This window comes from Artemia franciscana, chromosome 14 (assembly GCF_032884065.1).
Source record: "Artemia franciscana chromosome 14, ASM3288406v1, whole genome shotgun sequence".
In the NCBI taxonomy this organism is placed as follows: domain Eukaryota; kingdom Metazoa; phylum Arthropoda; class Branchiopoda; order Anostraca; family Artemiidae; genus Artemia; species Artemia franciscana.
Window position 1 is genome coordinate 27,082,517 of NC_088876.1, and position 16,100 is coordinate 27,098,616.

The 16,100-nt window shown below is 37.3% G+C and overlaps 1 protein-coding gene across 1 annotated transcript in view; it reads right to left on the minus strand.

The window, feature by feature from the left end:
• The window catches only part of LOC136035517 (major facilitator superfamily domain-containing protein 12-like), a 52,130-nt gene extending 36,303 nt beyond the window's left edge, over positions 1-15,827 (minus strand). Inside the window, exons 1-3 of the mRNA XM_065717359.1 lie at positions 15,717-15,827; positions 6,729-7,032; positions 2,272-2,479 (exon numbers count right to left, since the gene is read on the minus strand). Coding sequence (XP_065573431.1) covers positions 2,272-2,479; positions 6,729-7,026 — 506 coding nt within the window. The 5' untranslated portion in view covers positions 7,027-7,032; positions 15,717-15,827. The remainder of the gene's footprint in view (positions 1-2,271; positions 2,480-6,728; positions 7,033-15,716) is intronic.
• Positions 15,828-16,100: the final 273 nt, after the last annotated feature.

Genomic DNA, 16,100 nt, shown 5'->3' on the forward strand with positions numbered 1-16,100 from the left:
GTCTGGCATCATTCAAGAGAATGGTTAAATTTCATTTTTTAAAAAGGAGAGAAGTGTGATAAGAGGAAAGGGTGTTTATTTATTTAGTGTTTAATATTAATTATTTTGTTTTTTACCCCCCCCCCCAAGGACTTTTTTTCTTTCTTCAAAATCATTTGAAGAAATGATTTAGCAGATTCATGGTGGTTAGAATTGCGGCCACAGTCAGGACTCTTTTGTCTTAAGAGTGGCCGTTAATGGTAAATTCTTTGTGTAATTTATATGTTTTGGATGAAAATAAAAAATGTCTATGTCTATGTCTGTGTCATATATTTTTCCAATGCTCTTCAAAAAAGACCCTCGTAAAGGATAATTCGTAACCATCCGTTCTGGACTACCTATATATTTTTTATGATTGATTAGAGATACCTGGATGTCAAATAAGGCTGAATATGCTGAGCCTTCAATTAAATGAATCAACAAATGGGCTTCAGGGAATAGCTACTTCAGAAGAAGGTTCTAAACGGATATATCGTCCCCTGAGAGCGGTTTGTCGTATCTGCAACTTTTTCAGGAAGTGGAGTTAAGACTGCCATCTAATGTGAAATTTTTTGCTCTATCTGATTCTGTCGACCATTTTATTGTATCTCAACTAGAAGTGCCTCAATTTTAGATTTCTCGTTTATCGTATCTCATATTTTGTCGTTTTGTTAACACCATTTTGTCGTATCTAAGTTTACTAATATTTCGGTAATGTCGGGTTGTCGTATCTGTATTTCATTTCAATTTTTGACAATGAAAACTTAACCTTTTTCATCTAATATTCGGGAAACCCTCCTAGTCATTATTTCTCTTTTTTTTGTGTATTGCGAAAAAAAAAAATCGGTTGTGCCGTGTAAGTTCCAGCAAAGGCGAAATTTTCAAAGTCGTATTTCTCGAAATTTTGAAAACCTTAGTTACGACAAAACCGCTCTCAGGGGACGATATGGCATTTGAACAAGGCATATTTTTGAATGATCATTTATAGATGGCAACCAGAGCAAACTTTTTGCATAGTCTCTGGCTTTGTGCATCAGCAAAAGGTACGGCATATGGATAGAGTTGTTCAGAAGCAGAGTAGTGGGCGCACATAAAAAAAATATTCATGGACAAGGCAAGTGTAAGCTTCACTCTACTGATCGAATAGTCCATATAGCTTTTTTTACATTCTAGGCTTTATACAATATGTCATTGACTTTGTAGGATCAACTGGTCATGTTTGAGAAACTGTTAGTTAACCTGCAGTGATATTGACTATTCCATTGCGTACCATTCATATAATAAAGCGTTCTGAGGCTTGGGACTTAGGGACTTGGAATCCAAGTCCCAGCTCCTGGGGTCACGGAAGTTAATTTTTGGAAGCCACATTGAAACCTTCCCATTCATGGAAGAGTTGAATATGCACCAATTTCTAAGTTTTACATCCGATACTGTATGCATGGCTATGGACTTTGCCACATCATTTGATGATGCTTTCAAAAACGATTAGTTGTCCTGTTCTGATGTTTATCTATCCCTTAGATATCAAACATAACTTAAAAGTTTCGAGGCTTGCGAATTAAGGATTTTGCATACAAGTCTTCTGTCCCACTGACTACGGAAGTCAATCTTCGGAGTTCTAGGAGTTTTAACCCTGTTGTTTTCATGTTGATAACCCTAGTCAATTTCTCCTTAGTGCCCGAAGCTAAGAAGTGCAAGTTCTCCTATGTGAGGATATAATACTTCTTGTTTAGGTTCTGATCAGCAGTAAAAAATAAGGATAAAATAAATAAAATGTTTAAGATCGACATACAAAACAAGCAGATTGTAGCACACAATTTTGGTACATATTCTTAAATGGAAAGAAACCGACGTCATAAGGAAAGTAGTCAAAAACCTTAAACCGTTCTAAGGTATAAAACAAATATAATATTTGACCCACCATGACACGCAAAGAATAAAGTACAGTAAACCCCATAAAGTAAAAATATCAAAAAAAAAGTTGAAAGAGCCAATGTCTTTAAGTGTAACACGAAGGCAGAGCCAAACGGAACATGTCCAACCCTTAAGGCTAAAAATGGAAAACATCCGCTGAAAAAGGTTAACTGGGTCTGAAAAACTGAACATGATGTGTCTTTTTTTAGTTTACCCCCCCCCCACACACACACACTGTCCCAGATAAACAGTTTTAGGGGCTGGAAATATTCTGGATAAATGGAAATATAAAGAAGAGTACATTATTTATAATAAGTTTATATATTCTTTAAATCTTACTTGTACGAGCTAATCTCGATCCTCTGATTGTCAGTTTTGGCTAGTATAGGAATGAGAGCCATGTGTGATATTTGGACAATTGCCCAACCAATTTGAGCCAAAGCCACAAACGTTCCATACCACAAAAGAATACCCCATTGGCCATACTTCTCACAGCCAAAGCAAGGTAGAAAAAGTGCAGGAAAACCAAGGATTGTGCATATAGTTCCTAAGAAAAAAACAACTAATGTAGATGCAATATCCGTAAAATCAAATTAAAACACTTAGCAAGGCTGTAACGGGAAATAAGAGAAAAGTAACTGAATTCAGAATCTAGCCAGAAAAATTTTTTCGGGCAAATATATAGGTTTCAAGCAGTTCAAAAGCACCCCGAGGCTCCACTAGTCCACATATGATATGTTCATCTGACGTAATCGCTAGGTTTTATGAATCTCTTGAACATTCCCTGGTAGAATAAACCCCATGGAAAGCGAGTTTCACATGAGCATATCCTATCTTAGAGAATGTGCTGCGTCACTGCATTTTTCTCTACTCTTTTTTGTTCCCTTTTCGTTGGACGGCCCAAGAGCTCCACAGAGGGAAAGAATCAGCCAGCCTCCAGCCTATTGGCTGGTGACCATCTAAATGGGGTTTTATAACCTTTTGTTTTATTGGATAAAAGGTCTAAAATAAATTTCATTCTTAAGGACTGATTGCACATTTAGCGAGGAATGTGACACTGAGGGCCAGCTTGGCCTGGGGTGTAAAATCCTATGGGGACGGGGGGGGGGGGGGGTCGCAACCAACACCCAACCTCAGTTGATCTGTAAAATTAAAGTTGGTTCTTGGGCACTCTAGTCGGGATTCTCTGGATCTAAAGTTGGGACGGTAGTTTGTTAGTTTTATTGCCGCGGATTTAGAGTATTCTAAAAACAATCTGCTGGTTGCTACTGTTGGTGCTCATGAAAATCGATGAACTAATGCAAATGACATGAAAGTGACTTCATAAATACAGGGTATACCAGTTTTTTTGGTGGGGGGGATTATTACGTTCTAAAATCATTATACTAGCAAGACAGAGGTCAATCGTATATATAGAAGAAAACAAGTGACAAAGCTCCGTTGATCTATTATCTATAAAAGCACCCCCACCCGAAAAATTGAGTTATAATGTATCAATGGCTGCCCTACAAAGCGATTTATCTCACTAAAATAGAGTCTTCGCCTTTTCGGTACCCAGAATGATAATTTATGACATTTAAAATTGGCGTTGTTTTGGAACCCAAACAGCGTGGTGAACACAGTCGACCAGTCTGATTTGCGTAAGTTCCAGCCTCTCTATTTTAGCCTTCTGTCTCAGAGTTGAACGTTCTGCCTAAAACTTATACCATCTGTCCAAAATTCAGACCAACAACAGTGTGGTATTCTAGTTTTACTTGAGAAAAAAAGCTTGTCTTTGGCTTTCTGTGACGCTTGACAAAAGGCGTTATATATCTCTTTCAATTTCAATAGCTTTAATTCTCTTGTGACTAGATAAACATATCCTCTTATTTAAAATAATGCAATGCAATCACTTTCATCCAATCAAAATCGATTTGATGATACTTCTCGTCCAAATTTGTGGACGTTCTGATACGGCATCTAACGCCTGCCAAATATGCGCACGCTCGTTTGCAGTGGGCAAGTGCACTGATCCAAAACAGCTATACTGGGAAGATATGTTTTAAAATGATCGTGATACATATGGACCACGTTCAACACCGTGCCAAAAGCAAAGTAACATCAGAACAGTAGCTTGCTAATTCCGGTTCTCTAGGAAATACACTAAATTATACTTCTTCTTTTCTAATAATTTTTTGAAGTTAGTTCTAAGATGTGGTATTAAGCACCAACTTACGAAAATTTAGCGGATGAGGAGGTGAAGACAAGGTGGTTTCATTTTTCGTTATAAAAAGGAAGATGCAAAAAAAGTATTTTCTAAGGTCTATGATGGGGGTTTTTCGATTTTCAGTGGTAAAAGAAAGTTCAAAAACACATTTTTTTAATATTTAAAGGGAGAATAATTGTGATTCCTCCTCCTTCCTGCCAATCAAAACAACTATTGAGAGGTTGGACCTCTGAAAAATTTCGTCTTGTAGTTTTCTTCGGTTAGAACAACCGCAGATAATTTGTATCAGACTTAAGCGTTTTATTATGACTTCACGTTTTTCGTTCGTAGGAAGGGGCTGGAGGTAGTACAGTGACGAATATGTGTTCCCTGTTTTTTTGCATTTATGTTAATGGCTATGTTTTTCGATTAAAACGGTTTTTGCAAGTAAGAACTTCAGTGACACTCTTCGTATCTACTCTCTTGTTATCTATACTTCCTTTTTTTAATTTTCTTTACCATCAAAATCCATATTATCCCGAATTCTAGATACATTTGAATTCGATGGATACCAAAATTAGCAAGCTTGCCTAACTTCAGATTCACAGGACTCCCGACTACAGCTTAGACACCAATACAGTTTTGACAACTCCTATCTTGCCCTTGAGAAGCTTTTGGTACAGAGCTCTGAACTTGACGCTTCCTCGAAGCCTGCGCTCCTACGCTTAGATCGTGCTACAACACCATAGGCGGGAACAACATAGGCGGGAACACCATAGCTCTGAACTGTTGGTATATAAGCTGTGAATTGCTCCGACTTTTAGATTCAGACTGCTAGTTTCCTTTCCCCAGCTGCTAGCATCGCTACCGCGAACTTTGTACCAAAAATAAATCGAGTTTTCATAACTGTATCAAACAGTTCGTGGTAACGAACTGTAGTAAGGAGCGACCCGGCTCAATAATAACCAAAACTCTAAAAAATGGAATTTTGGTACCAATAGCTACATCAAAAGAATCGCATTTTAATGCTGATTTTAAATATATAAGTTTCATCAAGTTTAGTCCTACTACCTGAGAAAATTTGCGTTATTTTAGAAAATAGGGAGAAACACCCTTAAAAGTTATAGGATCTTAACGAAAATCACACCATCAGATTCGGCGTATCAGAGAACCATAGTGTAGAAGTTTCAAGCTCCAATCTACAAAAATGTGGAATTTATATTTTTTGCCAGAAGGCAGATCACGGATGCGTGTTTATTTGTTTGTTTGTTTTTTTTTTTTTTTTTTTTTTTTTCCAGGGGTGATCGTATCGACCCAGTTGTCTTAGAATGTTGCGAAAGGGCTCATTCTTATGTAAATGAAAAGTTCTAGTGCCCTTTTTAAGTGCCCAAAAAAATTGGAGGGCAACTAGGCCCCCTCCCACTCTAATTATTTTCCCAAGGTCAACGGATCAAAATTCTGAGATAGCCATTTTATTCAGCGTAGTCGAAAAACCTTATAACTATGTCTTTGGGGACGACTTACCCCCAACAGTCCCCGTGGGAAGGGTAATGGTTATTGGGAAGTGTACAGGCGTTTTCAGGAGGATTTTTTGGTTGGAGGCAGGAGTTGAGAAGAGGGGGATATGCTGAGGGGACTTTCCATCGAGGAATTTGTCATGGGGGAAGAAAATTTCCATGAAGGGAGCGCAGGATTTACTAGCATTACTTAAAAAAAAACAATGAAAAAATAAATATGAAAAAGTTTTTTTCAGCTGGAAGTAAGCAGTAGCATTAAAACTTAAAACGAACAGAAATTATTACCCATATGAGGGGTTCATCTCCTCCTAATATCTCGCTCTTTACGCTAAAGTATTTTTAGCAATTTCAACTATTTATTCTGCGGCTTTTGTGATTCAGGGGTCATTCTTAATGAATTGGGACAAAATTTAAGCTTTAGTGTAAAGAGCGAAGTACTGACGAGGGGGTGAACCCCCTCATTTTTGTAATAAAAACATGAGAATACAAAAGTTCTTTACGTAAGCTAATTTATAAGTTACGTATATCTTTTACTTATAAAAAGATTCGTAAAAAATTAAAAGTTCTAGTTGCCTTTTTAATTAACCGAAAATCGGAGGGCAACTAGGCTTCCTCCCCCGCTCTTTTTTCCTCAAAATCATTCGATCAAAATTATGAGAAAGCCATTTAGCCAAGAAAAAATAAATATGCAAATTTTGGTTTAATTATTCCTCTGCGGAGAGCCAAAATCAAAACATGCATTGATTCAAAAACGTTCAGAAATTAAATAAAAAAAAAACAAGTTTTTTTATATGAAAGTAAGGAGCGACATTAAAACTTAAAACGAACAGAAATTACTCCGTATATGAAAGGGGCTTTTCCTCATCAACGCCCCGCTCTTTACGCTAAAGTTTTTTACTGTTTTAAAATGTAGAGTTAAGAGAAAGAGTCAAACTTTAGCGTAAATACTTTAAAGTATTATACATGAGCTAAGAAAAGTTGAAACCTGTTTTCTCAAAGTCTATGTAAAAGCTTTCTAATTTTAGAACCCCTTTCTGGAACAATTAAGTTGAGGTTTTATATCAATACACAACTCGCTTGAAAAGAAATATTACCAATTATATGCCATCCTTTATATGGTCTTCCACAACACAGGGCCTTTCCTTTTCCTTTGCCTATCCCAAGGCCAACTAGAGGAGTAGTTAAGCCATCTATGATCTGACCAATTAGTAGAAGCGTTCCAGCTTGAGTGCTTCCCATATTGAGTACGTATTGAAAATACACAAGAAGATATGTGAACCAGAGAGACGAACAGAAATCATTTAAAACGTGGCCAACACTGTAGCAAATTTTTATTTTCAATTTGACGTGACTCTTTTCTTGGTGAAAGTCATTGCTTGGTGCTGATTTCATCTTCTCCTAAAAAAGAAGAAAAGTGCAAGTTAACGCCCTAAACTCAAGCCGTATGAAAAATATAAATTGTCCCGTTCGCCTGTAAGTCCAGGGGACTTGTCAGTCATGTGTAAATCGCAAAACTCTATCACCGGCCTGAAACTTTGGCTTTCAAGTTTTTGTTTAGTACCACCCTACTGATTTTAATTAAGGAATTCTTCAAGTTTAACTCTTTACTGCTTCCTGTGAATTTGCTGCTTCTTCGAAATCTTTTTTGTGACTCCCTCATGTGGCTCGCTCCATTTGGATGCTCAGTAAGCCCCTTTTTTGGTAGCCTATCATAAGAGTTCTTATATTAAATCCTGACCAGATCTGGTGACATTGAAGGGGGGGGGGGTGTTGGAGGGGGGACCTAAAGTCTTGGAAAACACTTAGAGTGGAGGGATCGGGATGAAACTTCATGGGAAAAATAAGCAGAAGTCCTAGATACGTGATTGAGATAACTGGGACTGATCTGCTCTGTTTGGGGGAGTTGGGGGGGAAGGAGGGGTAATTCTGAAAAATTAAAAAAAATGAGGTATTTTTAACTTACGAAGCAGTGATCGGATCTTAATGATATTTAATATTTAGAAGGACCTCGTGACTCAGACCTCTTACTTTAAATCCCGACTGGATCCAGAGTCATTACGGGGGGGAGTTAGGGGGAACCGGAAATCTCGGAAAACACTTAAAGCGGAAAGATCAGGATGAAACTTGGTGGGAAGAATAAAAACAAGTCCAAGATACGTGACTGATATAACCGGCACGGATCCACTTTGGACCCGGTGACATACGGGGGAGTTGGGGAGGGGAACCTAAAATCTTGGAAAACGCTTAGAGTGGAGGGATCGGGATGAAACTTGGTGGGAAAAATATGTAGAAGTCCTAGGTACGTGATTGACATAACTGGAACGGATCCGCTCTATTTGGGGGAGTTAGGGGGGAGGGTTAATTCTGAAAAATTAGAAAAAATGAGGTATTTTAACTTACGAAGGAGTGATCGTATCTTAATGAAATTTCATATTTAGAAAGATCTCGTAACTCAGATCTCTCATTTTAAATCCCGACCGGATCAAGTGTCATTGGGGGGGGGGGAATCTTGAAAAACACTTAAAGTGGAGAGATTAGGATGAAACTTGGTAAGAGGAATAAAAACATGTCCAAAATACGTGAATGACATAACCGGACTGGATCCGCCTTCTTTGGTGGAGTTGGGGGGGGGGGAGTAATTCGGAATAATTAGAAAAATAAGGTATTTGTAACTTACGAACGGGTGATCAGATCTTATTGAAATTTGATATTTAGAAGGATCTTGGGCTTTAGAGCTCTTTTTTAACTCCCGACCAGATCCGGTGATATTGGGGAAGTTGGAGGGGGAAACTGGAATTCTTGGAAAACGTGAAAATTGAGGTATCTTTATCTTACGAATGGGTGATCGGATCGTAATGAAACATGATATATAGAAGGATCTTATGTCTCAGATGCTCCATTTTCAATTCGGGGACACAGGGGGTTGGAGGGGGGAAACGAAAATCTTGGAAAACGCTTAGAATGGAGAGATCGGGATGAAACTTGATGGGACGAATAAACACATGTTATAGATACGTGATAATTTGGGTCGGATCTGTTCACTTTGGAGGAGCTGGGGGGTGTCAATTTGGAAAAATTAAAGAAATTGAGGAATTTTTAACTTAAGAACAGGTGACCGGATCTTAATGAAATTTGATATTTAGAAGGAACTCATGTCTCAAAGCTCTGATTTCAAATCTCAACTAGATCTGTTGACATTGGGGGGAGTTGGAGGGGGAAACCGGAAATCTTGGAAAACGCTTTGAGTAGAGAAATCGGGATGAAACTTTGTGGGTAGAATAAGCAAATGTCGTAGATAGGTGATTAACGCAGCCTTAATGGATCCACTCTCTTTGTGTGAGTTAGGGGTTGGGGTTCATTGCTTTGGCAACTTTGGTGTTTCTGGACGTGCTAGGACGATGGAAATTGGTAGGCGTGTCCGGGAGCTGTACAAATTGACTTGATAAAGTCGTTCTCATCGATTCGACCATCTGGGGGGCTGAAGGGAGAGGAAAAAGCAGAAAAATGAGGTATTTATAACTTACGAGTGGGTGATGGGATCTTAATGAATTTTGATATTTAGAAGGACCTCGTGACTCAGAGCTCTTATTTTAAATCCCGACTGGTATTAAGCCTCCGATTTTCCTTTTAAATCTTATTCTTATTCTTAAAATTTCGCTAGAGCTCATACCATATGCGCTCTTGGCTCTCGGCCTTGTCACAAATGCCATATGAGCTCTTAGCTATTGTTATTATAGATAGTACAAGATAGCAGGGTTTTGCGGCACCAAGGGGCTCTATCTTTGAGGTAGCCATAGTCAACAATTTTAGCCCAAGAACGATCAATGCTACGCTTCATGCTCCTAAAAAAGGCTCAAGCGAAAATTCTGAGACAGGCTATCAGTTTAGAAGTACTAAAATAAAAAAAAACAAGTTTTTTACCTGAAAGTAAGGAGCGACATTAAAACTTAAAACGAACAGATATTACGCTTTATTATGAAAGGGGTTGTTCCCTCTTCAACGCCCCTCTGTTTACGCTAAAGTTTGACTCTTTCTCTCAACTCTGCTTTTTCAAACATTAAAAAAAGCTAGCGCAAAGAGCGGGGCGTTGAGGAGGGAACAGCCTCTTTCATATACGGAGTAATTTCTGTTTGTTATATGTTTTAATGTCGCTCCTACTTTTATGGCTCTAATTGGAGCCAGAAAAAGGTCAAAGTTCTTAGCTAGGGCAGGAGGGAGTCACAAAAATAAATTTTTTATTTAATTTTTGAACGTTTTTGAATTAATGCATGTTTTGATTTTGGCTCTCCACAGATGAATAATTGTTGCATATTTGTTTTTTGGCTAAATGATTTTCTAATAATTTTGATTGGATGATTTTGAGAAGAAAAGAGTGGGAGAGAAGGCTTAGTTGCCCTCGAATTTTTTAGTTACTTAAAAAGGCAACTAGAACTTTTAATTTTTTACGAACATTTTTATTAGTAAAAGATATACGTAATTCACGAATTAGCTTACGCAACGAACTTCTATATTCGTATGTTTTTATTACGTATATAAAGGGGGCTTGCCCCCTTGTCATTACCTCGCTCTTTACACTAAAGCTTAAATCTTGTCCCAATTCCTTAAGAATGACCACTGAATCACAAAGGCCGTAGAATAAATAGTTGAAATTACTAAAAATACTTTTGCATAAAGGGCGAGGTATTAGGAGGTGGTGAGCCCCTCATGTGCGTAATAATTTCTGTTCACTTTAAGTTTTAATGCTGCTCCTTACTTTCAGCAAAAAAAAATTTCATATCTATTTTTTCATTGTTTTTTTAAATAATGCCAGAAAATCCTGTGCCCCCTTCACGGAAATTTTCTTCTCCCACGACAAATTCCTCCATGAAAAGTTCCCCCCGCATAACCCTCTCTTCTCTAACAATCCCCCCAACCAAAAAACCCTCCTGAAAACGTCCGTACACTTCCCAATTACCATTACTATATGTAAGCACTGGTCAAAGTTTGTATCTTATAGCCTCTCCCATGGGTACTGTGGGGGAGTAAATCGTCCCCAAAGAAATAGTTATAAGGTTTTTCGACTATGCTGAATAAAATGGCTATCTCAGAATTAGCGTGGGAGGGGGCCTAGGTGCCCTCCAGTTTTTTGGTCACTTAAAAAGAGCACTAGAACTTATAATTTCCGTTAGAATGAGCCCTCTCGCGACATTCCACGACCACTGGATCGATACTATCACCCCTGGAAACAAAAGCAATCAACAAACAAATAAACACGCATGCGTGATCTGACTTCTGACAAAAAATTCCAATTTTTCGTAAATAGGAGCTTGATATTTTTTCAGTAGGGTTCTCTGATACGCTGAATCTGATGGTGTAATTTTCGTTAAGAGTCTATGACTTTTAGGGGATGTTTCCCCCTATTTTCTAAAGTAAGGCAAATTTTCTCAGGCTCGTAACTTTTGATGGGTAAGACTAAACTTAATGAAACTTATATGTTTAAAATTAGCATTAAAATACGATTCTTTTTTTGTAACTATTGGCACCAAAATTCCCCTTTTTGGAGTTTTGGTTACTATTGAGCCGGGTCGCTCCTTACTACAGTTCATTACCACGAACTGTTTGAAAAGATGAGCTGCATAGCCTCTGAATTCAAAGGCAAGCTTAGCAGTGGCATGTTTTCGCCTAAACAAAAATACATTTTCAAACATTTCACGGTAACGAACTGTAGTAAGGAGCGACCCGGCTCAATAGTAACCAAAACTCTAAAAAACAGAATTTTTTGATACCAATGGCTGCATCAAAATAATCACATTTTAATGCTGATTTTAAATACATAACTTATCATCAAGTTTAGTTATACCCATCAAAAGTTACAAGCCTGAGAAAATTTGCCATATTTTAGAAAATAGGGGGGAAAACCCTCTAAAAGTTATATAATCTTAACGAAAATCTCATTATCAGATTCAGCGTATCAGAGAGCTCTACTTTTGAAGTTTCAAGCTCCTATCTCCAAAAATGTAGAATTTTGTTGTTTTTTTTTTTTGCCAGAAGCCAGATCAAGGATGCGTGTTTATTTGTTTGTTGTTTTTTTTTCCAAGGGGCGATCGTATCGACCAAGTGGTCCTAGAATGTTGCAAGAGGTCTTATTCTAATGCAAATTAAAACTTCTAGTGCCCTTTTTAAGTGACCAAAAAATTGGAGGGCACTTAGGCCCCCTCCCAAGCACATTGTTTCCCCAAAGTTACCAGATCAAAATTTTGAGATAGCCATTCTCTTCAGCTTAGTCGAAAACTTAATAACCATGTCTTTCAAGATTACTTAATCCCCCACAGTTCCCGGGGGAGGGGCTGCAAATTATAAACTTTGACCATTGTTTACATATAGTAATGGTTATTATGAAGTACAGACGTTTTCAGGGGGAATTTTCCGCGTTAGGGTGGGAGTGGGTCGGGGGAGGGGATTACGTGCGAGAATCTTTCCATGGAGGAATTTATCATGAGGTAAGAGATTTTTAAATGAAGGGGGCGCGGGATTTTCCATCATTTTTTAAGAAAAAACAATGAGAAACTAAATTTTTGTTTCTCCTGGAAGTAATGAGTAGCATTAAAACTTAAAACGAAAGTAAAATATTACGTTTATAAGGGGGTTCGTCTTCTCCACAATGCCTTGCTCTTTACGCTAAAGTATTTTTAGTTATTTTTACTATTTATCCTACAACCTTTGCAATTCAGGGGTCATTCCTAAAGATTTGAGATGAAATTCAAGCTTTAGTGTAAAGAGCGAGGTATTGACGAGGGGAAAACCCCCTCATATACGTAATAAAAATACACAAGTATAGGATTTCGTTACCTAAGTTGATTCGTAAGGTACGTATGTCTATTACTAACAAAAACGTTCGCACAAAAAATAAAAAAATCCAGTTGATTTTTTAAGTACCCTAAAACTGGAGGGTAACTAGGCCTCCCCCACCCCTCTTTTTATCAAAATCATTCGATCAAAACTATGAGAAAGCCATTTACCCCAAAAAAATTAATATGCAAATTTCGTTTTAATTATTTATGTGCGGTGAGCCAAAATCAAACATGTATTAATTCAAAAACGTTAAGAAATTAGATAAAAAAAAACAAGTTTTTTTTTAACTGCAAGTAAGGAATGACATTAAAACTTAAAACGAACAGAAATTACTCCGTATATGAAAGGGGTTGTCCCCTCCGGCCTCGCTCTTTACACTAAAGTTTTTTTTTATTATTTTAAAAAGTAGAGTTGTGACAGAGTCAAACTTTAGCGGAAAGAGCGAGGTGTTACGTAGGGGACAACCCCTTTCATATACGGAGTAATTTCTGTTCGTTTTAAGTTTTAATGTCGCTCCTTACTTGCAGTTAAAAAAAACTTGTTTTCTTTTTATCAAACAGTTCGTGGTAACGAACTGTAGTAAGGAACGACCCGGCTCAATAGTAAACGAAACTCTAAAAAACGGAATTTTGATGCTAAAATATACATCAAAAGAATCAGATTTTCATGCTGATTTAAATATATAAGTTTCATCAAATTTAGTCTTTGTCATCAAAAGTTACGAGCCTGAAAAAATTTGCCTTATTTTAGAAAATAGGGGAATTACCCCCTAAAAGTCACATAACCTTAACGAAAATCACACTATCGCATTCGGCGTATCAGAGAACCCTATAGCAAAATTTTCAAGCTCCTATCTACAAAAATGTGGAATTTCGTATTTTTTGCCAGAAGACAAATTCCCCAGGGGTCATCGTATCGACCAAGTGGTCCTAGAATGTCGCAAGAGGGCTCATTCAAACGGAAATGAAAAGTTCTCGTGCCCTTTTTAAGTGACCAAAAAATTGGAGGGCACCTAGGCCCCCTCCCACGCTCATTTTTTTCTCCAAAGTTAACAGATCAAAATTTTGAGATAGCCATTTTGTTCCACATAGTCAAAAACCGTAATAACTACGTCTTTGGGAATGACTTACTCCCCCACAGTCCCTGGAGGAGGGGCTGCAAGTTACAAACCTCGACCAGTGTTTACATATAATAATGGTTATTGGGAAGTGTACAGTCGTTTTCAGGGAATTTTTTATTTATTTTGGGGGTGGGGTTGAGGGGAGGGGGCTATGTGGGAGGATCTTTCCTTGGAGACATATGTCATGGGGTAACAGAAATTCAATGAAAAGGGCGCAGAATTTTCTAAAATTACTATACAAAAAAACAATGAAAAAATAAACATGGAAAAGTTTTTTCAATTGAAAGTAAAGAGTAGCATTGAAACTTAAAACGAACAGAGATTATTACGCATATGAGGGGTTCTAAAAATACTTTAGCATAAAGAGCGAGGTATTTAGGAGGAGATAAATATGTCGCTCTTTATGCTGTAGTATTTTTAGTAATTTCAACTATTTATTCTACGGCCTTTCTGATTCAGGGGTCATTCTTAAAGAATTGGGACAAAACTTACGATTTAGTGTTAAGAACGAGGTGTTAACGAGGGTACAAACCCCCTCATATACATAATAAAAATTAAAGAATATAGAAGTTTATTACGTAAGTTATTCTTAAGTTACGTATATTTTTTATTAATAAAAAAATTCGTTAAAAATTAAAATTTATAGTTACCTTTTTATGTAACCGAAAAATTGCATGGCAACTAGGCCTCCTTCCCCATCCCTTATTTCTCAAAATCGTCTGATCAAAACTAAGAGAACGCCATTCAGCCAAAAAAGGAATTAATATGCAAATTTTATTTTAATGATTTATGTGTGGAGTGCCAAAATCAAACATGCATTAATTCAAAAACGTTCAGAAATTACATAAAAAAAAACTAGTTTTTTTAACTGAAAGTAAGGAGCGACATTAAAACTTAAAACGAACAGAAATTACTCCGTATATGAAATGGGTTGTCCCCTCCGCAATCCCTCGCTCTTTACGCTAAAGTTTGACTCTTTGCCACAATTCTGCTTTTTAAAACAATTAAAAGCTTCAGCGTAAAGAGCGAGGGATTGCGCAGGGGACAACCCATTTCATATACGGAGTAATTTCTGTTCGTTTTAAGTTTTAATGTCGCTCCTTACTTTCAGTTAAAAAAAACTAGTTTTTTTTTATGTAATTTAACATAAGAAACGACAGTTCTAACAGTTATATGTTATAGCAATGTTGCATTGTTATATACCAACTAATAGGACCCAATAGGAACTAATAGATCATTTTATTTTTACAAGGGGGAGGAAAAGAGTGTCTAAAGCCTCGGAAAGTGCTGAAGGAATGCATTTAAACTAAGTTTGCACTATGGATACCGACTTGGAGGTGGGTGAGGGGTGACAACTACCGTCTGATTTCAGAAATGGCATTTTTCAAAAGAAATATTCGTTTAAAATATTTTGGAAAAAGTTATACTTAAAAAGTCGTAACTAAAAAAGTTTCTTGTAGGGGGTGAGGGTGAGTTTCCTCATAGATGGACAAATCCTGTTTTATTGTGTAAATCAAATATGCATAAATGAGCCTTTACTCCCAACACAATGTCATACACAAAAAAAAACTTTGGCCTTAGCGCCTGGAGGCTGAGGAAGGGGAGGAGGATGTCCACATATATAGGAAAACCATGAACATTACACCATTATGAATATGTAAAATTTCGAACGTTTTGAAACGCTCTTGGTCATTTGTTACCCGCAAAAGTGCTCTTAGGATATTATTCGTTAAACTTTAAGTAAAGAGCAGAGAGTTTATATGGGCCGCGGTCCCCCTAATATCAACGACATTGTTCGCTTGTTTTATGCTTGGATTCCATTTGCTTTTCAGCTGAAAAAGCAATTGTAATTAGTTACATAACTAAAACCTTCTTTTAGCCTTTGATAATGCCTACATGTCACGGGACAGTTATAAATTTTTTTTCCAGTGAAAGGAAAAGTAATCCACCAGTTAGTGGGGGGGGGGCATCCCACTGTCTCCTGTCAGATATCATCTCAACATTCACATCTGAGTTTTTTGTGTGAAGGGGAGAATGGTATAGATAGGATCAGTGCCCCCTTGCTCCTCCTAGCTGGACCAGTATCGATTATGAATCTCAATCTAAATAAAACCTGAAAAAAGTTTCTCACCCTTTCTTCAGAATTTCTTGCAGATGGTTACTCAAGCTAACCTAATACGTTACTAATACCTGGGTTATTATTCCATTAGTAACCCTTATGTAACCACCTTGAATGTATTAAACCCTCTTATGGATTCAAATGGTGTTTAGCTGTTTGCTTTTAGCAATTTTTTCCAGTTAAGCAGAGGGGTATTCCATAATCGGGTAGTCAATGGTAATAACAAGAATTTTAATGTAATTTCAAAATCACTTGATATAGTGATTTATCAAATCTTCTGTCATACGTGCCATTCTTATAAAAGGGTTTAAATAAATTCTTATGAAGAAATGACCTCTAGTCCTTTCTGCCGTAGCTCCTCCCCATCCGTCTCATGTCCAATTTAGTCAGTTCGGT